This window comes from Euprymna scolopes, chromosome 29 (genome assembly GCF_053919585.1).
Source record: "Euprymna scolopes isolate OS-2025 chromosome 29, ASM5391958v1, whole genome shotgun sequence".
Taxonomy (NCBI): Eukaryota; Metazoa; Mollusca; class Cephalopoda; order Sepiida; family Sepiolidae; genus Euprymna; species Euprymna scolopes.
In genome coordinates, this window is record NC_136510.1 from 3,812,494 (window position 1) to 3,837,511 (window position 25,018).

Genomic DNA, 25,018 nt, shown 5'->3' on the forward strand with positions numbered 1-25,018 from the left:
TGTTTTGTGTCATTGTATAATTTTAGTGCATTTATTTCATTTTTAATAAAAAGTTATGCAAAACTGACATTTTCAGATAAACTTTGATTTGTCTTCCCCTGTTCTAAAAAACTCTTCAAAAATGAAAACAGAATTGCTCAAAATAACCAATATGCGCAAGTATCGAATTCTTCTCTCGCATCAAATTTGGTTTGAAAAGTTTATATTTTCAATTCGACAGTGCTTTTCAATAAAAACCTTACACCTGTACTAACATGGTCTGTACACAGAAAAAAGACATTAATAACCATCACCACTAAGAGAGATTGGCAATCACTGGCAATTTGTCACTATAACTCAACATTTAAAAAACAAATTAAAAAAAAAATGTCTATAACTCACTGTAAAAAGGTTGGCGTTGACAGAAATGTATATGGTTTTCATTTATTTAAAAAAAAAAAAAAACTTTAGTATTAAATTTTGTTTTAAAAATGATTTTAGAATTTTTCTGTTTAATTATACTATTTTTTTTTTCTCAATCTTTTTTGCTTCAAACTAAAAAAAATGTTCATATATGTTCCTCATCAAATCAAAAAAAAATAAAATAAACTGGAATAAAAAAAATTGCAAAACAAAAACACAAAAAATTCCACTTATAACTGATCATGTCTCACCAAGTACACAACACGTAATTCTTATCCTGAAGTGGCTTCTCAAGCAAAAAAATGTTAGACAACATTAAAGTCAATAAAAAGCCGATGTAATACACAAAAACAGGTCAATATCAATGAAATAGAGCCATTTATTGCACCAACAATAAGATTAAAATGTTAAATTTATATTCACAAACTCTTTCTAATATATTGATTGTGGTTAATAATTGTTAACTATTCTGCACTTTTAACTAACAACTTCTGGGGTTAGGGTTAGGGTTAAATCAAGTGCACTGCTGTCAAGATTTACTATTCCAAAATCTGAAATTAACTTAAGTTTCTGAAAAACAGGCTTTTTATTAAACAGAACAATTTTGCAGCACTTTTGTGTTTTTACAAGGAAAATAATAGATTGCTACTAAGCCTTACAATTTTGATTGCAGTAAATAAATGCTTAAACTTAAATTGAAATTGTTGTCTAATGAATATGCACTAAATTTAATGCAAATCTGAAATATTTGAATTTTTAAATGAAAATTTTTTTTTTTTTTATTAAAAAAAAAAAAAAAAAAAAAAAAAAAAAAAAAAAAGGGCACATATTTTCTGATGCCAAAACAAACGATTTTTTTTTAATTTTTCATAATTTTTTTAATTTTTTTTTATTTAAAACAATTTTCCACTGCCGGAAAGTAATAAATATCTATTGATTTTAAACTATTGAAACTAAAATCTATAGAGCATCCTCATAAGTGTTATTTGTTAGAGTTAAGAAAATATATGCATATATTACATACGCTTTTACGGTAATCTTAACAAAAAAAAGATTATAATTCAATATTTAGAGGTTTTCAAAGAATCAAAATCGTGGAAGCATATTGGAATCGTCCCATCACTAATAGGCATACCTAACTATCAAAATAAAAATAAGATTTTGTACTTTCACAAAATCTCTGCTACGTGGTACGTGTGTGAAACGTCGAAAGAGTTGAAGGATTTGGAAATATCGGATATACGTACTTTTGCATGACAACATCCTGGTAGATGATTTGTTCCATCAGGGTGAAAGACTTGATATCCAACAAGTGAAGGTTACCCCCTTCAGTGCCCAACAGCAGCTTGTCATTATTTGGACTGAGACAACATGCGGAAATGGTCTTCATTTTGCTGACACGAAAAGAGAAAAAAAAAAAAAAGAAACAAGATTAAACCAATATTGAAAATTTAACAAATATCAATAATTTCCAATCATTGTAAAAATATTTTTCATGGGTTTAAAAGGTTAAAAATCAGAATTTTTTCACACAAGGTTAGAATTATGCAGAGAATGGAAAATTCTATTAAAAGTGTTTTTTTTTTGTTATATGGAAATCACTCCAGACAATGCATGAAGCCACTTGATGTAAGGAGCTAACAAGAGTGAAAGATGATTATCACAAAGACAGGAGACGCGTATTGACTTTAGTGTTGAAAAGGCATAGGTTATAAATTGGAGAAAGGAGTTTCACAAGCCTACAGTTCTTGGAAAGAAGTTATTGGAATAGGAAGCTGTGTTAAAATTAGGTATCAAAACAGCGAACTGATGGAAGACCACTAGATCAACGAGTTAAACGAGCTGAAACAAAGGAAGCAAGAATATTAGCACGTAGAAGCACAGTATTAATGCTGGAGTCTCTCAGGGATCCATCCTGGGCCCAACTTTCTTCTTGATCTACATCAATGATCTCCCAAAACACATACATCATTCGTTGACATCTATGCTGCTGACACGACCATCTATGGCAACATATCAAAGGCCGTAAATGACCAACTTCTCTGAATCTCTTCTGATCTTGAGCACGTGGTACAATGGGGGAAGAGGTTGCTGGTCACTTTTAATGCATCTAACATCAAGCTTCTATCTTTACATCATCAACGCTCAGATCCCTGTCTGGCATCAACTGAAATGAATGGTGCTCGTCTTGGGGAGGCTCCATGTTTTGAGAAGCTTCTGAGCTTGACCTTTACTCCTGATCTGAAATGGAACACGTACATCAAATCTGTTGCCAAGGTCGCTGGAAAAATGGTGGGATCCTTCTACCACTCCAGTAGATATCTCACTGCTGATGCAATTCTCTACCTATATAAAAGCCAAGTACATCCAAAGATGGAGTACTGTTGCCACATCTGAGCAGGAGCTGCCTTGACAGAGTTCAAAATAAACTTCGTAGCTTAGTGGGGGATGCCCTTTTCTCTTCCTGCAACCTCTCTCCCACGGAAGAGACGTTGCGAAACGCATGAATCCACTTGCTATAAGGAGCCAACAAGAACAAAATTATCGCAAAGACAGAAGATGCCTATTGGCCTTAGTCTTGAAAAGACCTAGGTTGGAGAAAACAATCAGCAGAAAGAGTTCCACAAGCCTGCAGTTCTTGAAAAGAAGCTACTGGAATAGGAAGCTGTATTACAATGAGGTATCAAAACAGTTAACTGATGGAAGACCACTAGACCAACGACTCAAATGAGCTGGAACAAAGGAAGCAGGGAATAGATCAGACAATTCTGAATACGACTAATATTTATAAAAAAGACCAAGACTTGCACCATCACGTCTGTGACAGAGAGGGTATAAAGCAGAAAGGATGGAGCCAATCAAATTACAGATATGTTAGGATTATATGGTTGGGATATTATTTTGTGGAGTGGAAATCTGAAGAGACGTAACAAAGATGTCTCTTTTGGTCAATGATAAACACCCGTCAAGCTAAAACCACTGTCAGTAATTTCCCCCACTCTTTATCTGTGCCTAAATCAAAACGTAGATTCCATGAACATAGCTTTTTTTCTGAGAAGAGATGCGTGTGGAATTCTCTTCTGTTTGCCTGTTTCCTACCTGACTACAACTTGGACGTCTTCAAGTCCAACATAAACAAATTCCTGATTAATCGCCCCCTTAAGTAAGACACTTTATCAAATCTCCAATACCAACTATTACTACGATATTATCCCATTGATTATTGTACACAAAATAACCCTTATCCCCGAGTGGCTTACGGGCCTTGATAAGTGGTGATCCCCATGTAAAAAAAAAAAAAAAAAAAAAACAGAGCTGACTGCGCTTGAACGCAGTTTTCAAAGTTCCATCTTTCTTTGCCAATCTAGATAGAGGAAGGTCATGTAACATGTTAAAGAGAAAAAAACCGTCAAAAAATGCGACGATGCAAAAAGTCTTGGTGTTTTTCTTTTGTTGCACGTATATAAGGTAAAGAAAAACTACATTACAACCATCCAATCTATTGAATGTCAGCAAGAGAAACGTTTTAATGACTAAGTAACACTGCCATGACTACATAGAAGACCTTTCGTATTCGAATCATACACTCTTAATATTGGAAAAATACTTGGGGAGAGATAGGGGTGTCACAAAGCAAAAATTATGCAAAAACAGAATAAACAAATGCTTTTTTTTTTCTCACGAGGAAAAAAAAAAAAAAAAAAAAAATTTACAAATTTAAACCAGTTTAAACGTAAGCTATACAATAACACCTTTCTGTTTGAAAAATATGAATATTTATGATAGATTTTATTTATGGCATAAAACTCTACAAATCATTTAATTTCCCGAAAAGATACAAGTTGATATTTTTTTTTACATATTAAAGTTGATATATTTTTTATTTTGTCTATGAAATGGTTCTATTTTAAATCAGTGAAATTTTTAAAGTTAAAAATCAAAAACAAATCTTTCATACTGTAAAGTGCATGAAGTAGATGGGGGGGGGGGAATAAATGTATTCTTATGTTATGTGTATTAGCTCTAATATGCATCTCGCATCTTGAAATTATTTGTATAAAATATGCAGAATGCTAAGGGAGGTAATTCGGTACATACTAAAAGAAAATGATAAAATTCAACAATTGAATCATTCCTAGTCTTAGTCCTCACAACAAAATTTCAAGTCTGGTACAAGCCCCAGATACATAATATAATAGATACTTTATTTAGCTACTTATTAAGCACCAACTCAAGCAAAAGATAAAAATATTTTGTTTTAGTCAAATTCAGTTCCAGTTTTTTGCGCATTTCTGAACAGTTTAATAAAACTCATAATTTTTATGCAGAAATTTGATAACAAACATTTTAACATCTTTATACTGCATAAGCACATTGAGCCAGGTGCTGGAAGTACGGCGACACCTATCTGCAAGAACAGATGTTCTGAAAATGATCTCTCCTGACTAGAATATGCATGACTGGTGACTGCGTGTGAATTTAATATTCTTTAGAAACTTTCTCCAAGAGGAATAAGCCAGCTTAATTCACAGAAGGCGAATAACTGCACCAGAACAGGTTTCGGAATTAAGTTCAAATAAAAGAGGAGAAGGAGGAGAAGGTCCCCTTGTTCATTTAACAAAAGAGATTAAAAGATTAAAATAGTGTTGGATAATGTTTTGCAAATGTTTTTCTGAACTCAATATATGGACCATCTTGGATTTCAATTCTCTTAGTTGGAAATTGATTTACGGATGGATGGACAAACACACACACACCGAATATTCGTGCCAATTTATTCTATAAACGAGTTTCAGATCGGATTATCAGGTGCAGTCATTTGAACTTGCCATTAACATTTCCCTTCTAGGTTAACCATCTCAAGCTTCCATACATCATCGCCGGAATCAAACTATTTCCAACACACCCACTCTCTGTTAAACAAATTATAGTGTTCAAGCAATTACAGCCTCTATTATCTGTAGACATATTGACAATAACCCTAAGCTGATCTTGGATCCTGTTTGTATTTTAATAATACTAGTCACCAATTGAACAACACATATATACAAGCTTTATTTGAGCTCATGCACTTCTGGCTGACAGAACAAAAAACTAAAAAGCAATAAACAAGAAAGCAAGAGAAGAATGATGAACCCATCCCCTGCCAAGGTTGGAATACAAAATAAGTTATCTGGAATTTACCTTTGACGCCTTCCACCTTTTGTTTGAGTGGAAGAAGAAGTTTCTTTGCTTTGTTGAATTCCACAAAATATCCTTCAGCATCTCCAAACGATGCATTTGGGCATATATTTTTTGTAAATAAAAAAAACTTCAAACCATTGGGGATAATGTTGAGTAGGTTTTAACCATAGAGTAAATGGTATTTTTGTGACAAACTATTTTAAAGCATAGACCAAAAGCTGAACTCACCCCATCCAATTTTGACCTTGCGTCACATTTTATTTTATAAAGAACTGTTACTATATACAAAACATTTTTCGGAAAATTTTTAGAGAAGTTGAAAAAAATAAAAACTCCAAGGTGCATTTGTATTTCACCTACAAATGCACTTCTAAGCTGCAACATCATTTCTCAGCTCTAACAGATTTTCAGAGGTACTTACTTAATCTCCATATTAAACTCCTTGATTTCTTCCAAAACAGCATTGCCATCTTTCTTCTCGCTTGTCTCCCATAAATGCAGGGAATTGTCACTGCACAAAGTGATGAGACGGCTCTATAAAGAAAAAAAAAAAGATTTTAAGTTTTAGTTTCTGGAAATTATCCAGATAAGGAATTAATGCGTTACTCTTTTCTTTTATCTAAAAAAATACCTTTAAAATAAATTACTATTTACAAAAAAAACAGTGGATTCGGCTAGACGGGTGTTTTTCGTGAAAGATTGGCGAGGGGGGACCAGAGATTGGAATTCGTAAAAGATTGAATTGATACACTCCTTCCATTAACAAACCAAAAAAAATGGATACGAAGATTTCTATTTGAGTCAAAAATTAGAAAACTATATTTAAAAAATATACCAAACTTAATGGGCTATTTATACAATGATTAAATTGGAAACAGACATTGTTCAAGTGAATTTCATTACGGACTTATTTAAAACAGATACATTTGTATTAAAATGACAAAAGTGTTAATGATTAATCATATGATTGAATGTTTTTTCTAATTTTGGTTTCAAGTATCAAACTTTGCGATGCAATAGGGAGCTTGTAAAGTCAACTAGTATACAGTATAAAGTAAATGCATAAAACTCATTAAACTTTGGTTTTACATGTAAAAAAGAAAAAAAAAAAAAGGAAAGAAAAAAAAAAAAGGACTAAATTTAACATTAAATAACCAGATGAAACAAACATCAATTGCCACAACTATGTTTATAGATATTAGTGCCAATAGGTTTGCTCTTATCTATTTCCTGTAAGAGTAGGCGTTTCACCAAAGGGATGGGTAATCTTTGTCAAAGAAAAAAAGAAAGAATTTTCTAATATTTAGTTTATTTGTTTCTGTCTGATGGAACATCAATCCTTTTTAGGTTTAGTCATTGTAAATTATTTTTTTTATCAAAAAATTGTCTGGTTATAACCTTGAAAACCTCTCCAGTTTTATGAAGACAAAAACATTTGATTTACTTATAAAAAAAAAAAAATATATGTTTCTTAATAGTTCAAAACTTACATTAAAAAGGACAAGAAAATAATTTTAGGTGATCACAAACTGGTTTGATTTGTAAAAGTATGGGTGTCCTTTTTTCCAAAACACTAGGAAAAAAAGTTTAACTTTGACCCCCCCCCCAAAAAAAAATATTTACTAATACCCAAGATCCATAGAGTGCAAGGCGTTACCATTTTCAATTATAACAATTTTTAATACTTGTTTAGTTTAATCAAGACATTAATCAGTTTAATCAAGACATTAAAAAAGGAAAATATTGAAAAAAAAAATATATATATATATATTGTACGTACACGTCATGGAATTGTTCTCATAAAATATTCACTTATTTTGATCAAGTATTTTTTTTCTTTTTTTTTACAGAGAAAAAAAAAATTTTAATGTGATCAATTGCATCCCGGCCATCTTGCATGGACGAGAAGGAGGGGCACCAAGAGCGATAACTATCACTGCTTAAAGTTACTTCCTGAGTTTCTTTGGGAAATTATTCTAGTTGGATAAAAAAATTTTCCCAAATTAAATCTAATTACATTATTTTCTTGCTAAGTACACACAAAAAATGAATGACCAAAGTTATCAATGACAAATCAACATTTCAAATCAACTTTATGGATGGATGTACAAATCAATGTTTGACTTAAAACCAGAGTTGAAACGTAAACAGACAATGGAATATTAGTCTGAAAAAAAAAAAAAAAAAAAAAAACTGCCGAGATGCATAAATAAATTCTTTTTTGTTATATAGTAATTTAATTCTGCCATTTTATTCTTGCAAATTGTTTTGATATTTTTTAATTTAATTGAGAAATAATTAACTTCACACAGATGATCATAAAAATTAGTTTTTTTTTTATGATAACGAAATATCACAATGCAAATACAAGTACACAACGCTTGTTGCAAGCCGCTTTTACTTCAGGGTTTTTTTTTTTTTTTTGAAGTGATCCAAATGTAATTTAAAGATTTTATTTTACTGGAAAAATTAATGTACAAGTGGTTTGCGAAAATCATATTGGAACCGTATTATGACTACATGAAAAAAATATGGAAAACCTTTCAGTCGACACCCACAAAAAATAATTTATAGCGATAGAGCAGATGTGAATGCAAGTCTGAAATGCATACACAATGGTGCATCAGGTGTCAACAGCAAAACATGAACACCACTAGATGCGTTTGATTTGAGGTTCATATCCACATGCCTCATAATGAGAGTAACATCAGATGCAAGTTTGTTTTTTTTTTGTTTAATATGGGAAACTCTCCAAAAAGCACACTGAATTGCCCCCCCCCCCCAAAAAAAAAACCTTAGTTTAAGATTTCTCCTGAGGACAGAACAGATACAATTTAATCCTTGCTTTAAGCTCAAATTTATTTATATGCAAATCACAACATACTCAGCTCCCCAATACGGAGAACTTGTCAGATTCATCTGCATCCCCCATACTCTTTTGAATGAGGGTTTCCCCAGGTGATTAGTAATAAACCCATCCTTGACTTTCCAAAAGATTAAAGAAATATACTAATTGTCACATTGAAAAGGGAGGTACGAACAGTTACTACACTTTCATCTTAGCTCAAAAGCCAGAGAACATTTTAAATCAAAATCATTAAATTGTTTAAAAGTTAATACACGCACAATGTAGATCGATGCAAGCTTGTAGAATAAACAAAAGCAACTTTGCAAATGTCAAGAAACTTAAAATTTTATCCAATTCATAATATCAACACTAATTAAAAATAAAAAATATTTTAAGGGGGAAAAAAATGTTGAAATCATACCAATTTCTTTGATAAAGTGTGGATAAATATGAATATTTGTTTTTAACTCGTCTCGTTTTTGGCATGGTTAGGGTTATAAAATGGTAGCACTCGGCGCATTTCAATAAACAAGCAATTATTTTCCAATTTTAAGACGTAACGACAGCGTTATGGGTTTCTACCATTTTTCTTTTCTATGCATGTACATATAGAAAATCACTCCTTTGGATACTTGGTGAACCGTTCTTTCGCAACACAAGTTCACAAAATTGATACAGTAGACAGCACGATCTTTCGTGGAGTCGTAATGTAGCCATAAGACTTGGGTTAAACTTTACACAAGTTTAAGTGAATAGATAAAATTAGGTGCTGATAGACAATTATACACATAATTGAACAAAAGTTGGTATTTTTTGCCAATAACAAGTAATATTAATGCTTAAATAAGCACAAGAGATTTAATGGGAGTTTAACTTGGCATAAAAAAAAGAACAATGTTTAGGAATTCATTAATAGTTTGAAATACATTAACTTGGTGGTCAAGCAACGTCTGCTTCAGCTCATAAAGCCTAATTGTTGGAGTCACCAAGCAAGCACGCACACACACACACAGAGTACAGAAAAGAATGACTAACCTGTTCCTGAAGAAAGAAAAGCTGGTTAATGGAAACATCATTTGCATGCTGGCCGACAAATTCCACACCTGGTGCTCCATAACTAAAGAAATCGTTAAGGAAAAGATTTTCCAAAAGACAGGTAAAAAAATTGCAAAATGACAGGTTAAAAAATAAAAATTGCCAAAAAAGTTCATTTCAAAACTTGTATGGCAACTTACCTAGGAAAATGAAAACTCTACAATAAATAGTTTCTGTTTATCCCCATATCATTATTAGGGCTATGACAACAAAATATTGTTTTCATACAAAGTATCGACGGGGGACACACTCGAGAGTCAAAACAATGCTGTTGTCGTTGCCCTAATCATCTTGCCTGAAACTTTCAAAAATTTATGCACACTCACACAAGCAGGGTTATTCAATGTTTCCTCATGTGTGCAGGGGTGATATCACATGTAATAAGGACCAACTTTTATAGGTACATTAATTTTCAATGCTCCCCCCCTTCTACTGTAAAAAAAAAAAAAAAAAAAAAAAAAAAAAAAAAAAAAAGACTTGTGATACCATTTCATCTCTACTAGTATTGCAAGGATTGATCAGAATTGGAAAAATCAGAACTTTTGGAGCCATCGGAAAAATTTGTGTCTATTTTCTAATACCAAAGACAACTCGTTTGATTTTTGTTTTATATATATATATATATATATATAAAAAAAAAAAAAAAATTTCTTTTTGCTGGTACTAATAAGATAAATACTTATTGATTTTAAACTACCAGTTAATTTTAAAGCTAAATTTTGCATTTGCAAAAATATATGCGCCTAGGGGGTTTTAATGCAAAAAACATTTAGAGATTTAAAAAACATGAGTAATTGTATCGGAATTGGTAATTATATTGGAATCAGAAAAAACATTTGAATCATCCCAGTGCTACTATTTAGGGTTCAGTTTTCATAAAAAAAAAAAAATCAACCATTTTTTTTATTCAATAGCCAGATCGATTTTCAAAAGGGGGAATTCTGTCCTTAGACATAAAACTAAATTTCACTATTACCCACTATTCAAACTAGAAACCATCTTTAAAATTTCATGCTTGGTTCATTAATTCCCCCCCCCCAAAAAAAAAAAAAAATTGATAAAAAGAGGATTACATTCCTTCAAACATGAAAAACCCATCATCTGAAATGCCGCATATTCAATTCCTTTTCCTAACTCAGATTTATCGTCAAGCATGTCAAACATTGAAAAATTGACCCATTGCAGATACAATTATTTTAACTCCCCTTTCCACAAATTTTCTGGATTCAAGACTAGAAGTGGTAATAATAAAGTACAAATAGATCATCTGTTAGGACGTCAACATGAAGATCTCGATGTTTCAATTTCCAATTGTGGCTATCACCTGTATTTGTAAGGAATTTATTTACTATTAATGATTGGCTGGCTATAAAAGAGTAACCCTATCAGACCAGACTCTGGAAACCATTTTCACAGGTTGACACGGAAAGACATTCTCTTATAGAAAAAAATTTTAGTTTTAAATGATTGTACATAAAAACAAACTTTCATTGTCATTAAATCACGTTTCTTTCATTGAGTTCAGCTCCACCTCCGCCATCTTGATTCATAATGACTCATTGGTTTAACAATAAATTATTTTTATTTTTAGTAAGCATTTTACGATTTTAACCTACATCCACAAATTGACGGCAAGTTCGAGTGTAGAAATAAATAAGGTCACGAATTGCAAATCTTTTTCTGAAATCATCAATTTGCATCGACATCTTAAAAAAAAAAAAAAAAAAAATGTTGCAATGGAAGCACTTTATGTTATGATTAAGTCATGCACGGCAATGTTTCTACCTCGTAAACAAAGCCATTTGATGTACAATTGCATTTAAAATGCTTTGTCAATCGGTTGGTCTGTGACTTTTTTTTTTAAAAGTAAAAATTGCTAAATAAAAAAAAAAAAAAAAAAAAAAATACTTCAAGGTCAAAAAACTAATCAATAATTAGTGTTATACTATTCTGAAAAAGAAAATAGCAATTTTCTTTTTCAGAAAAATCACTCATGGAATGTGAGGACTAAAGGACGACATAAGAGAAGCAAGAGTCACAAGGCTACTAAAAGTAAACCCAACATCGACTTTCTAAGTTTGAAATAGCATTTGTGTCAATGTGTTACGATTAATAACATTTTCACTGCTGAACGTGCAGATAGAATCAACCCATTTTAGGTGTGACCAAACATCTCTAAAAGGAAGCTTCGATTGTTGGTTTCTTTTTCACTACTAAAAAAAAATTATATAGACATATTTTAATAATTGATCTGTCCTCGTTCCGTTCAGAGGACAGTCATGTTGAATCTAATAACCAACCCATTGTACGTTTGCAATGCACCACAATATGTACACCTTAATGTTTGTGTGTGAAACAGCACTAACCCTATTTGGCTTTAACCGGCTTCCTCCAAAGGAGGAAGTTCATGTTTAGATTTTGAAAAATGTTTTCAGGAAAAAAACATTCAATGATCTTGATTAAACTATACAACATATTAAAAGAAATAATTGTTGTCAATTACAAAATGGCGGAATGAGAAAAAAAAAATCACGAGTTCCAAGGAGATTGGAGATGTTGAAAACTGCTGGCCTACAATGAAAAGATACAAAAAAAAAAAAAAAAGAAGGCCATGGGTCATGTCAACCAGAAAGAGTTGCACCAATGTTTGCAATAAAATAAAGGAATAAAAAAAAAGTGTCCGACAGAACTGGTTTCTCAGACGAATAGAGATTGTGTTCGTTTTTCACATTTTTTCTTAAAATGTAGCAAATAAATTGTGGAATTTGTTTCATTTAAAAAAAAAAAAAAAAAAAAAAAAAAAATGGAGAATCTTGCATTAAAAATAAATAAATCCCTAACAAATACAGTGGATAGCCACAACTGGAAATTGAAACATCAAGATCCTCAATTTGACATCCTATCAAATGATTTATTTGGACTTATAGCGCTAATGAAATTATGATGAAAAATAACTTTGGCGCCGAGTTAATGATTTACATCATTTTTCAAAACATGGATTCAGATTTATAAAAACTAGAATTGATGGACCCTGTGCAGCCACTTACAGTTTAAAAAAAAAAAAATTATCTATTAATACGATATGTTATTTTGTGTATCATGCTTACATCTTTTTTCTTGCGAGTGACTTCTCATTTATTATAACTTTTCATTAATTCTTCATTAGTTTTGGTTATAGCTGAAGGAACTCAACTTATATTTCTTTCTTCACAAGTTTTGTTTTAAGCTGATGCAAAGTCATATGGATGTTTTTTTTATTTTGGAAATCACAACTTTATAATAGGTAATAATCAATTTATAATAATCAATCCATAATATATAATAATCAATCCATAATATGTAATAATCTATAATATGTAATAATCAATCTATAATATGTAATAATCAATCTATAATATGTAATAATCAATAGAAAATTGACAATATATACGAAATCTGCATAAATTAAAACATATTTAAGCATATTTTATGACTGGGAGTCCCTGCTAGTTTAGATAAATACTTCTGCAGTTTTAACAAAAGAGCTACGATAATATCAGAGCATCTATTTACGCTGAACATCTACAGAATGCCAACATCAATAGATTTGATTTGGAAGAGTTCGCTGTGGAATTTCCACAGGTCCCACTAACGCATTGTAAATTTGAGTTTAACGTTTTCACAGCACAATTACTTGATAATTTGGAAAAAAAGAGAAAAACATTTTCTTTTCATATTTATATTCAATTAATATCATTTCCCCCTTGTTTTCTAACATTATGAAACTCACTCTTAAGTACTCATAGTTCAGCAAATTAACCGTCTTGAAATTCCTGTTTGTGAAGTCTTGTCTAATCACCTGCTTCCTAGTTTTCCTCGGCTGGTCAATATTCCTGTGATTTAAGAATTCCACACTTTTGCCACAATTTATCAAAGAGAAAGAGTACTTCACATGACCAGTGTAATAGATTCATCCTTAGGACAATCTCGATGGAGGGAAAATAGCAAATCCTGACTTGATGTGTTCAGGTTTGATAAATTTCACAGCAAATCGTAGATGTGTCATTGCACTAGTCTGGTATATATGTTTTTTTTTATAAGTTATTAGTGACTTGTATTCAATTATTACCGAAACATTGAGGGAATTACCTGCCCTTTGTTTATTTGCATCACCTTTATTTTTAGGACTTTTTTTAAATTAATTTTTTAGGACATTTTATTTATTAAATATTTTTTTATTTAAATATTTATTAATATCACAAAAGTTATAACTTATGCACATAAAAAATATTTAAATATTTAATAACTAAAATTAATAATATATATACTAGCAACGTTACTTGGTCATAATATACACTTAAATATATTTTAATTTATGCATTATTTCATATTTATTATAGGGTCAATTCTCTATTGATTATTATACTTCACTCAATATATAGTAGTGATTTCAAAAGTTTAAAAGCAAAAATGACCTCAGCTAGAATCGAAACCAAAACATCTTGCGCACCAGAAATATTCGTTACCATCAACAGAAATCAAAATTCTAAAAATAACCGACATTAACAAAAATATATATTTATACATGCGTAGAGAAGAAGTTTAAGTTGACTTATGCCTGCCAAGTCCCAATTTTGATCCCTTAGCAACTATTTTTTAGAGACTAAACTGAATTTGTTCCACAGGTCTAAAATTTGTATATATTAAGTTTCAAGTCTGTAGGCCAAAAATTAAGTTGTTTGGTCGAGATCATTCTGCACGCAGACAAGGTCACATTGCATTTTGGACCAATTCAGAAGTCTATTTTCCTCCACCCATGTTTGTTTACTGCAGTCCAGCAGTGTCTTGTTCTGGTCTGGTTTGCAGCGAGCCACTGCTTCCTACTATTTGTAGCAAAACCTAGGAAGCACAAAGTTGGGTTTTCAATGATGTCCCCTCCTTTGGGAGTATTGTTTATTCATTCCTCCTTCCATGTCTCAACTGGGTTGAAATTTTGATTTTGGAGTTGTAGAAGGCTTTCAGGACTTGAGTTTGGAGGTATCTGGGGCATCTTAAAATTTGTTGGATTGCTAAATCCGTCGGGTTCTTCGACATTTTGTATCCAGTTTTGAATTGCTTCTCCCTTTCTTATGTGGGGTTATGCAATTGATCTTGCTACTGGTAGCCATTGTGTTGGGGGTGACTTCAGACATCCCGAGGTAATACGCTTAGTTTCTCAACTTTTTTTGTCAATTGATCATGTGTTGGCTCCGAGGCACTGTAGCAGAGTGCAACTGCTGTTGTTCTGAGGACTCTTTAGGAACTCCTGCACAAAGGATCACCACTTTGTAGTAGTGTGCAGGCTTTAAAACGAAGAGTGATCCCCTCAGGTGATGAGATGGAATGTAGAGACTTTCTGAATTCTCTCCTAAACAATTGTACACCACCATAACAGGAATGCAAAAACTGATGATAACAACTGGTGAGAATTCTATACTTTCAAATTTTGATCGAAACGTTTAATTATTAGATGAAACCCAAGTCATATGCAGAACGATTTTGCATCAAATTTTAAATATATTTTCGTCTTGGTCGGTTGGTACTCAATTGGATATTACATGCAACCCCCCCCCCCCACCATCTCAATTATTACGAGCCTGATGAAGTTGTTCACATATCCATTGAGAAATTTGTTTTAATGATTTTTAAATAGAAAAAGTAGGCTTTTAATATAAATGTCAGAGTGAGAAAAAAGAAAACTTAACTTTATAGGTATAGATACTAACTACACCTTTTTTTATACCAATAAAGATAATTGATATTTCTTTGAAAAAAATAAGGAAAACTGCAATAACTTCATTTTACACTGAATTTAACATAAAAAAAAAACCCAAAAAAAGAGAGAAGAATAAATTAACATTTTTACACTGAACGGAAATATATTTTTAAATTTGAATATTAAAATCACTGTTAAGGGATGCATTTAATACAAATTTAAAGAAAAAGTAAAAGGATACACTTTCAGCGCTCCGGTTTTTGTACCGATAGCAAGCAGCCGCAATTTGGGATCATATGCCAGAGCACTTGGTCGACTTGGAAAGCCATGGTCAACACACTGGAAAAAAAAAAAAAGAGAAAAAACCCAATTAAGAATGAACACAGAATAAAGCCAAAAGAAGTTTACAAATTATAAAAAGAGGCACACAATCAGATAGGTTACAGCTTTTCTGCAATTTTATTTGAAATTTTTGCAGTGCATAGGAAAATGTGACATTCGAGAAGGAAGTACTTTTCTTTTGAGGAAAGCTTGGGTGGTTGGTGGCGTGGGTCTGGTGAACCTGTCATCAATCCAGTTCATCACCGACGAGCACGAAAATGGTGTCGTTTACGACTATGGTCATCAGATGTACTCATTGCCAATGTGTTTGGGTGGATATTTCACTTGTTAAACTCATATTCATGCTTTCACAATAAAAGTCTTTGGTAATTTTGTAGTTTCTCATTCAAAATGGCAGACGACTGTAACACTATTAATTGTCTGCGATTTTTTAAATTATATTTTGGATAAAAACAAACTTTCACAATAAAATTGAAATCAAAAATGTTTGTTTTAAGTTTTTTTTTTTTTTGGGGGGGGGATCGGAAATATATAGCATAACTATTTAAAAACGGCAGACAATTGACAGTCATCTACCATTTTGGTTGCGAAACTACATAATTACTAATTTATTTTCACGTTAGCATTTAATACTTGCAACAATATAACATGGAAAATTCAAATTGGAACAAAAATAATCATCTTATCAAACTGCAGTAGTTTCAAAGTGTATAACACACTGGTCTATTATTTCAAAGATAAATCAAACAATAAGCACTTGCCTGGTAAAAAGAGTGGGTCTTGTTCTCAATGTATAATCTTTTGAAAGTAAATTTTAGATTCTAGAAGTCGAGCATGAAGTGCTCATTCTAAGGCAAAGACTTTATAATTTTTGCCTGTTCTAATATTAGAAAAAGTTATGTAAAATATTTTTAGATTAACCATAAAAGATAAGTGTCCGATCTTGGAATAAGGCTTTGTTTTTGATTTAATCCTCAGGCAAATTTATTTATTTATTTTTTTAGATAATTTATCTTTAGATAAAAAATTGAATACTCAAAATATCTGATGAATATCTACAAACAAAATCTTGTTTTAATTATGAGGCGTGTGTGTGTGTGTGAAGCATGACTGCATCTATGTAGCTGTTAACCCCCTACTTTTTTTTTTTTTTAATACCATACCATTAACTGTACTACTCTCATAGTAATGGTTATACTTTAATTAAATAGAAAAAAAAAAAACTTTAATCATTTTGGGAAAAGAAAAATTTAGTTGCAGAACAATCAAACAAATTCGTAAAAGTGAAAGACTTCAACATTGTTTATTTAAAATATTTCGACAATCACATCAATTGTTAATTGGATAAAAAAAAAAAGGTAAATTTTTACGTGCCCTAGTGTATTATAAGCACCCCAACCTACCCATGTTAAAAACGGCTTTCAGAATAAACACACTCCAACCTTGAAAGCCGTTCTTAACATGGGGAGGTTGAAAGGTGTTTATTCCGAAAGCCGTTCTTAACATGGGGTGGTTGGGGATGTTTATACTATGCTGGGGCAGGTCGTAAAAAAAAAAAAAAAAAAAAAAAAAAAAAAAAATCCCCCCATAGTTTATGCATGGAGGATTTTTCCATTTTCGTTTTGTTTAAGAAAAGAAAAACGTCACAAAGATTGTTGACATGATTTAAAATTGATTCTTTGAAAAAAAAAAAAAAAAAAAAAATTAAAAAGATGCGACTCAAGATGTGGATAATGAACACAAAGCTGAGAGATTTGTAGATGCAACCAAAAACATTTGAAACCAAGTGAAAATGTTGAATGGAGAAAAAGGCAATCAACTTTGATTTTTTTTTTTTCTTTTTTAATTAAACTTCGTGTAAAAACCACTTGTAAAATCGCTTTGCAAATTAACAAGTTCAGGTTCTAGACTAAAAACAGGATGTGCAGGTTCAACAACTATCAATTAAAAATCGGACAGAAACGGTTGTGGGGAAGAAGGTGAAGGGGGGGGGTATACATTTTGCTTAGTCCTATTGCATGGGGGAGGATAGGCAATCCACAATGATAATTGTGGTGCAATGCAGCTGACATCAGGCACACACACACACACACACACACACATATATATATAGTCACTTTTCAATCACTTTTTGTAAATGGATCACAGATTGTGGTCGAAGTCAGAAACAGATGTTATTTTTCAAGGTTGAAATCACTGGTACTAATGTGGAGTTATTACTATTACAGGGAGGCAGGGGGGGGGGTAGTAAGAAGAAAAAAAAGAAAACCGGGGGGGGGGGCATTTTGGTTCATTTCAATAAGAATCAGATCTACGACTGCTTATAAGCAAACAAAATAATGCGAACATATTTATATTCAATATTTAAAAAATAATTTAAATGGTATTTATTTCGATTTTATATTCAATATCAAAAAAAAAAATATTTTATTAAATACCATTAAATTTTTTAAGTATTATTTCGATTTTATTTTTAATATCGCAACACCAATTTTTCTTGGACATAAGGAATACGATTTTCAAGGCCTTTTCTGAACATTTTCAAGGTTTTTTCAAGGTAATAGAAACAAGGCCTTTTAAGGGCAAAAGTCAAAATTCAAGGACTTAAAGTCTTTGAATTCCCTGTCAAAGTAAAATACTTGTTTTAAACAGACACCACATGATTGGCTTTATCGACTGGTGTTGGAATCAAACATTAGATTTGGATGAAAATAAAAATGAATAATCAGGGCCTGTGCAGTGAACACGCACACACACACACACACAATCATGTTTTGTTGTATGTGTGTGTGTGTGTGTGTGTGTGTGTGTGTGTGTGTGTGAGAAAAAATATTGACGCGTGTAAAAGAAAGCAAACAAAATGAAGATATATCGTGTATGAATCTGCAAGTTACAATATGATTTTACTTTTCAGGTACTCATGGAAAGACCCACATGAAGATTGCAAACCTAACAATGCACACCAAGTTGTCAGTCTATGCCAGCATCCATTATACTGTGGTGGCTGAAGTGTCAAGTAATGTTAACGACCACTAAAAAGCAAATAGCTTTAATTGCTACTCTTTTTCTGCTTTGTTGAGATCTGCTATCTTCAAGTCGGTTTTCATAGAAACGTGCGAGCATAAAATATTTTCCAACTAATGAAAATCGCTTCGACCTTCAAAAAGTAACACATACATGTGAAAATAGTAGGCCAGAACATAAAAAGCAAAACAGTAAGGCTTTCTTTTCGTTTCAGTTTTTACATCGAATTCAAACTCAACGGAATTTTATTTTTAGGCCACCATGTCTATACATTACCCTTGAAGCTGTAAGCCTCAACAAATGACCCAATGGCCTGGCAGTATTTCCCTTCTCAAATGGCAATTTATAAATATAGTGATCAAAATATTCTAGTATTCGTGATAAACTTATGTCAACGAATCAGGCGATTAGTTACGCCACATCGGAATTTATGGCAACTGAATCGCCAAGCAATTCTGACAAATACTAAAAATGCTAATAGTTCTAATTGCTTTTTTCCTTCTATATTTCATTGGAATTTGATTGGTTTCTCATTTCCCAAAACAAAGAATTTTTCACAGGAGCATGTGAACTCAAAATATTTTCCAACCAATGAAAATTGTTTCAAGCTCTAAAAAGTAGCACATACATGTGAAAGTAGTAAGTCAACATGAAGTTAGGAACGATCCTTAGTCAAAAGAAGAAAAAAAAAAAAAAAAGAAAAAAAAAAAGACATCATGATTTATATACAAACTTTCTCCATCTCCTGCACACATTCCTACACACTAAAAAGAGCCAGGTGAAGAGAAATAAATTGCTACTCTCAGCTACACACGCATTAGCAATAATAGGGTAAACTAACACACATGCATACACAATGCCACGCTGCCAAATACTCACATATTACTTATAGTACACTCATATTCACACTATAAACATTCACGTACATATTTCTAAGTGTTGTGATCATTTATTATACTTTCTCCGAACACGTGTTTGCTCTATGAACATTTTTATTATTTAAAACTAACTTTTATATTGTACTAGTGGGGGTGTCCAGCGTTGCCTGGGTGTTTGTCGATGTAAAAGAAAAAAAAAGTTTGGGTAGGGAGGTAGGTTCGAACCCAAAGCCTTGAGGCGAAGTTAGAAAAGAAAGCCTGGTAACTTACCACGAGACTAGGCGAGCAGAGAAGTGAGAAAGGTTGAAATTAAACGCTTAAAAAAGCAGATGCTTAAACGAACGCCAACGTCTGCTTTTCTATGTCAAACATCACGTCATAGAGAAATGAAATCACGGAGCGAATTTTGTAATTTTGTAAGATAAAAGTCGCTCAAATAAAAGATAGAGACAACCTCGTTTCGTAAATCGGAGATATAATTTTTGGAGCATACAAAAAGTTGTAAGATGTGTTACCCCCCCCCCCCCCGCCCCCGAAAAAAGCCTTTGCCGGACATACAAAAACAATGCACAAACATTTTCGCTTTTATATAATAGTTTTCATCTCTTGTATAAAAATGTTTTGTTTTTAGCAATTTGCACTTACAAAACTAAGTTTTAGGTAGCAACTGCTACTTTGCGACTATTCCCTTACATTTCATTTATTTACATTTTTATATGCCCTATCCATATATATCCATCATTCGTTCTTTAAAACAACTTTCATACCATAGTTTATATCAAATGTCGATATGGTTCTTGGCCTAACCCAAAAATGCTTTAAAATGCAATTGATTAAAATATTTTTCATTCACACTAATATCTGCTTCATTCGTGAAAAGCTCCGAAATCACAGCCGCAAGTAGATAGGCGTGAAACATAGCACATGCAGACATTACTTGGTTGTTAGAGTGGGTCAGGTTCACCAAAATATACATCCAATATGAATCAATATAGTGGAGAAACGGGGAGGGGGGGGGTTGTATAATAAACAGACATTTATATTTATTTCTAGAAGGATACAAGTCCATGATTATATATATATATATATACTCGGGTTTTTTTTTTTTTTTTTATATTCAAAAGTAATGGACTAATGAATTCAACGAGGTTGTTAGATAGTGCTCAATAAAAAGAGCTGATAATACTTGTTTATTGTTATATAAACATGCTCACATCCCGCTGCTACAAATAGCCACTTGTTTCAATCAAACAACAGATATCATCAGGCAGCGACTTGACTATTCAAAAGTTCAATGAATAACCTAGGTTATTCATTGAACTTTTGAATAGTCAAGTCGCTGCCTGATGATATCTGTTGTTTGATTGAAACAAGTGGCTATTTGTAGCAGCGGGATGTGAGCATGTTTATATAACAATAAACAAGTATTATATATATATATATATATATATATATATATATAAGAGATAATGAATAAAAGTTACAAATAACTTACATATAAAATATGACATACAATATATATAAATAAAGTTGCAAATAATAGTGGAATGCGGACAAAAAAGGATGGTCACATTCAATGCTGCCAAGACTAAACTCGTTTCCTTCAATAATTACGAGAAACCTTCTCTACCACCAATAGCAATGGCGCCTTATCTGAAAGTACATCTTTTAAACTCCTCGGCCAAACGTTCATAGGAAACACGAGCTGAAACAATTACATTGAGAGCATTGCCAGGACCACTGCGAGGAAGGTAGGTTCTTTCTACCATGCTAGAAAGCTACTGACCCCTGAAAGTATCCTGTACCTCTATAAGGCCACTATTCGCCAATGTATGGAGTATTGTTGTCACATTTGGGCTGGTGCATCTGCTACTAGTCTCTCGCTCCTAGACAAGGTTCAAAAGAGTCGCCAATCTGATAGGTCCTGAACTGTCATCTAAGCTTCAGCCTCTGTCCCATCGACGAAATGTTGCATCCCTCTGTCTGTTCTACAAGTACTTTAACGGTGAATGTTCTGATGAACTGCAAGCACTTGTGCCTCCTCGACGTAAATACCCCCGACAAACAGCTAAATCCCATCCTTTAACAGTAGAGATCCCTAGATGTAAGAGAGCCAGCCTTCTACTCCAGTAGTTTCTTCCTCAAACTTCCGCTAGACTTTGGAATTCCCGTCCGGGTCCCTGCTTTCTCGACTGTACTGACATGCAGAAGTTCAAGTGTAACGTGAACCAACATCTTGCTGCCCAACTCCCTACACAGTACCCCCGATGCTTATGTCCCCGATAGTAGCCCCCTACATCAAAGTGGCAATGTGCCTTGTTCGGGGGTGAAAATGTAATAAAAAAATAAAAAATATAACTACTTTATCAGATTAATAAGGGTAAAAAAACCCTCTTTGGGCCAAGGCATTTTGAAGCTAAATGCTTCTCAAAAAAGGAGGTCCAGCATTATACACAATATGAAATAAATAAAAGCTTGCTTAACATTTAGATATCAAAGAAAAAATACAAAGAAAAAAAAACAAACAAAATAACCATAACAAGGGAATAAGTATATGTGAATAGGAAGGCAGAAATTTATATATAAATAATATTGCTATATATAATATAGATCATTAAGAAATAATAGGATGATAAAAAAAAAAGAAAAGATAAAGTAATATATATATATATATATATATATATATATATATATAAGCGAGATAAGACACTGATAGAATTCAGATGAAAAATCTGATAGATATTACTTGAAGTAATACTTTCAAGGAGATCCTAGCCAAAAAGGAAAAGCTCAATATTTAAGAATAGAGCAATATATAAGTTTCGTGGTTAAATTTTAAATTCTGAAAAAAATAGAGACATATTCGATTTAAGAATTTATTGCTTGACAAAAGGAATATATAGAAGGGGTTATTTTAATTTCCTTAATCCATAGATTTTCAACAATGGTTCATATCATCAGAAGGAATGAAATGCAGTTAGCAAAATGTTCAGCTGCGAATGGACGCTATTTTGCTTTTCAGCACAATTATTGAAAATAGTTTTTTTTGAGTGGTTGTGGATAATTATATGGAAAAAATTATACGAAAAGAGAAGTCGATACAACCTGGGTAATCCATTATCGGAAGGAGTCCAATGTCGTTCGGGCTTATAAATCCAGGTGGGCAGAAAATAGGCCCATGGGAGAAAGTGATATTCTGAAAAGCAAAATAGCGTCCATTCACAGCTGAACATTTTGCTAACTGCATTTCATTTCCTCTGATATGAGCCATTGTTGAAAATCCATGGATTAAGGAAATTAAAATAACCCTTTCTATATATTCCTTTTGACAAGCAATAAATTCTTAAATCGAATATATGTCTCTATATGTTGTTTTTTCAGAATTAAAAATTAAACCACGAAACACACATCTATATTAGTTGATTTTTTTGTTTTGCTTTGATATTAAAAGCCTACTTTTTCTATTTAAAAATTAAAACATCAGTCATCGAGATGTGAGTGACTATATGAAGGTTAATTTACATATTCCTTTGAAAAACGAGCATTCATTAATTATTCATTTTTTTTTTGTTTCTTATTAACTGATTGGTTTCATTTCACTATTACATTCTATTTATGCATAATTTCTACATGCACATGGAAATTATATATATGTGTGTGCCCTTGTCAGTGTGTGAGCAAAAAAAATCTACCAAACTTCTCTATAGTCTACAAAGTTGAAATTTGATATATAGGATATTTGAACATGTAGCACAGTTTCAGTTTGATTTTTAGCAAGTAAAACAGCTGCTAAGGGGTCAAAATTAAAAAAAAAAAAAAAAAAAAAAAAGCATTCACCTGAGCTTGGCGTAAGTTGACTTTCCCAGTTTTTTTGTTTTTCTGTGCATGCGCTAATTAAAAGTATAAATTAGACATTATTTTTGGCAGTTTTATTCTTACGTATAGATAAGGTTGGAGAGCTATATGTTTCGGTCCTAACTGATGGTACACACACATATATATGTATATAATCCACTTTGCTATTCCACCCACAAAAATTCATGTCATTCAAACGCACATTTATTCATCAACTGCTGTGCAGTAATCAATAAAGAATCCAGTTTTTTCAGCCAACAATTTCTCCAAGTCATTTTACATTCTTCAGGCTTTTTTTACAACTCACTTCCGCTACTAAAAAGGCAAGCACCAATCCTTTAAATTACAGAAACAATTTTTTGGGACATACAGTGGAGTAAGCGCACAAAGACTGCATAAAAAAATAAAAAATTTTTTCTTTTTTTTTTTTTTTTTTTTTTACATCTGCAGTGCAATAGACATTTTTAATTCTAGATAAGCAACAAGGTCACTTGAAATATTTTAATATCAGCTCAAAATATTTAAGCCGATTAAAGATTCAACTTTTCATAGAAAAGTCTCTTGATTAGCAAGCTTAAAATTGAATGCACACACAATTATGAAAGGAAAAGTAGAAAATGAATCTTGGATTTAATTTTCAGCAGCTGCTACCCCCCCCCCCGTTTCCCTTATTTTGTCTTTTCGTTGCCACATTCCAGAAGCGACGTTTCTGACAAAGAGGGAAGTTTTCTGGGTCAGAATTTATTCCATCTAGCACTTATCATCGGCAAGTTTTTGACTTTGAAGTATTTTTTAAACTCCTTACATTGAGTGGCTTCATACCTTGTCTGGAGAGATTTCCATAAAAAAAACTTATCTTTGATTATTCATAGTTATAAAAAAAAAATCAGAATTATATAAAATAATGACATTTAAATATACATAGTTCGTTTTTCTTTTTCCCCCTTAAAGAAAATGCTTTGATACAGCTCTTGTTGAGTGAGGGTAAAACCAGTCGGTTGACTTTTTCCTTTAATCACGTATCATAAAAAAGTCTTTTCATAAATTTTGTACTAAATAATAAAAAAAAGAAAGCCATGAAAAATATATATACGATAAAAGTAGATATAAAGTAGATGCATTAAAACATAATAGGATAATAACCAAAACCTTTGTCTCTGCTTTATCGTTATTTTCATGGAAAGTGTTCAACTGAGCTTCAATCTATGGTCCCCCCTCGCCAAACTTTCACAAGAAACACTAGACTAGCTGAAAACATTATCAATAATTTTCCCCACTCTTTATCTGTACCTAAACCTAAACATAGATTCCATGATCAAAGCTTCTTTCTTAGAACTGAACGCCTGTGGAATTGTCTTCCGTTTTCCTGCTTTCCAGCTTTCTATAATCTTCAAGTCCAACGTGAACAAGTTTCTGATGAGCCGTTCCACTTAAGTTAACAAATTTACCGAACTTCCATTACTATCGATTACTATATTGTCCTTTTGACTACTCTACACTCTTTAACCTTTATCCTTGAGTGGCCTATCGGCCTTGATAAGTGGTGCCGTCTATGTAACCCCCCCCCCAAAAAAAACAAAAAAAAAAAAAACAAAAAAAAAACCTTCATATGCTAATCTGTTCCGCCATCCAATAAGGCATGCGTTTTCATGCAGG

At 32.2% G+C, this 25,018-nt stretch overlaps 1 protein-coding gene across 15 annotated transcripts in view; it reads right to left on the minus strand.

Annotated features, from left to right (window-relative positions):
• The window catches only part of LOC145252455 (lethal(2) giant larvae protein homolog 1-like), a 167,944-nt gene that overhangs the window by 78,395 nt on the left and 64,531 nt on the right, over positions 1 to 25,018 (minus strand). For all 15 annotated transcript variants that reach the window (XM_080111865.1, XM_080111871.1, XM_080111870.1 and 12 more), the window contains exons 3-6: positions 15,505 to 15,602; positions 9,470 to 9,551; positions 6,008 to 6,120; positions 1,650 to 1,796 (exon numbers count right to left, since the gene is read on the minus strand). In XM_080111865.1, the coding sequence (XP_079967991.1) occupies positions 1,650 to 1,796; positions 6,008 to 6,120; positions 9,470 to 9,551; positions 15,505 to 15,602 (440 nt within the window). The remainder of the gene's footprint in view (positions 1 to 1,649; positions 1,797 to 6,007; positions 6,121 to 9,469; positions 9,552 to 15,504; positions 15,603 to 25,018) is intronic.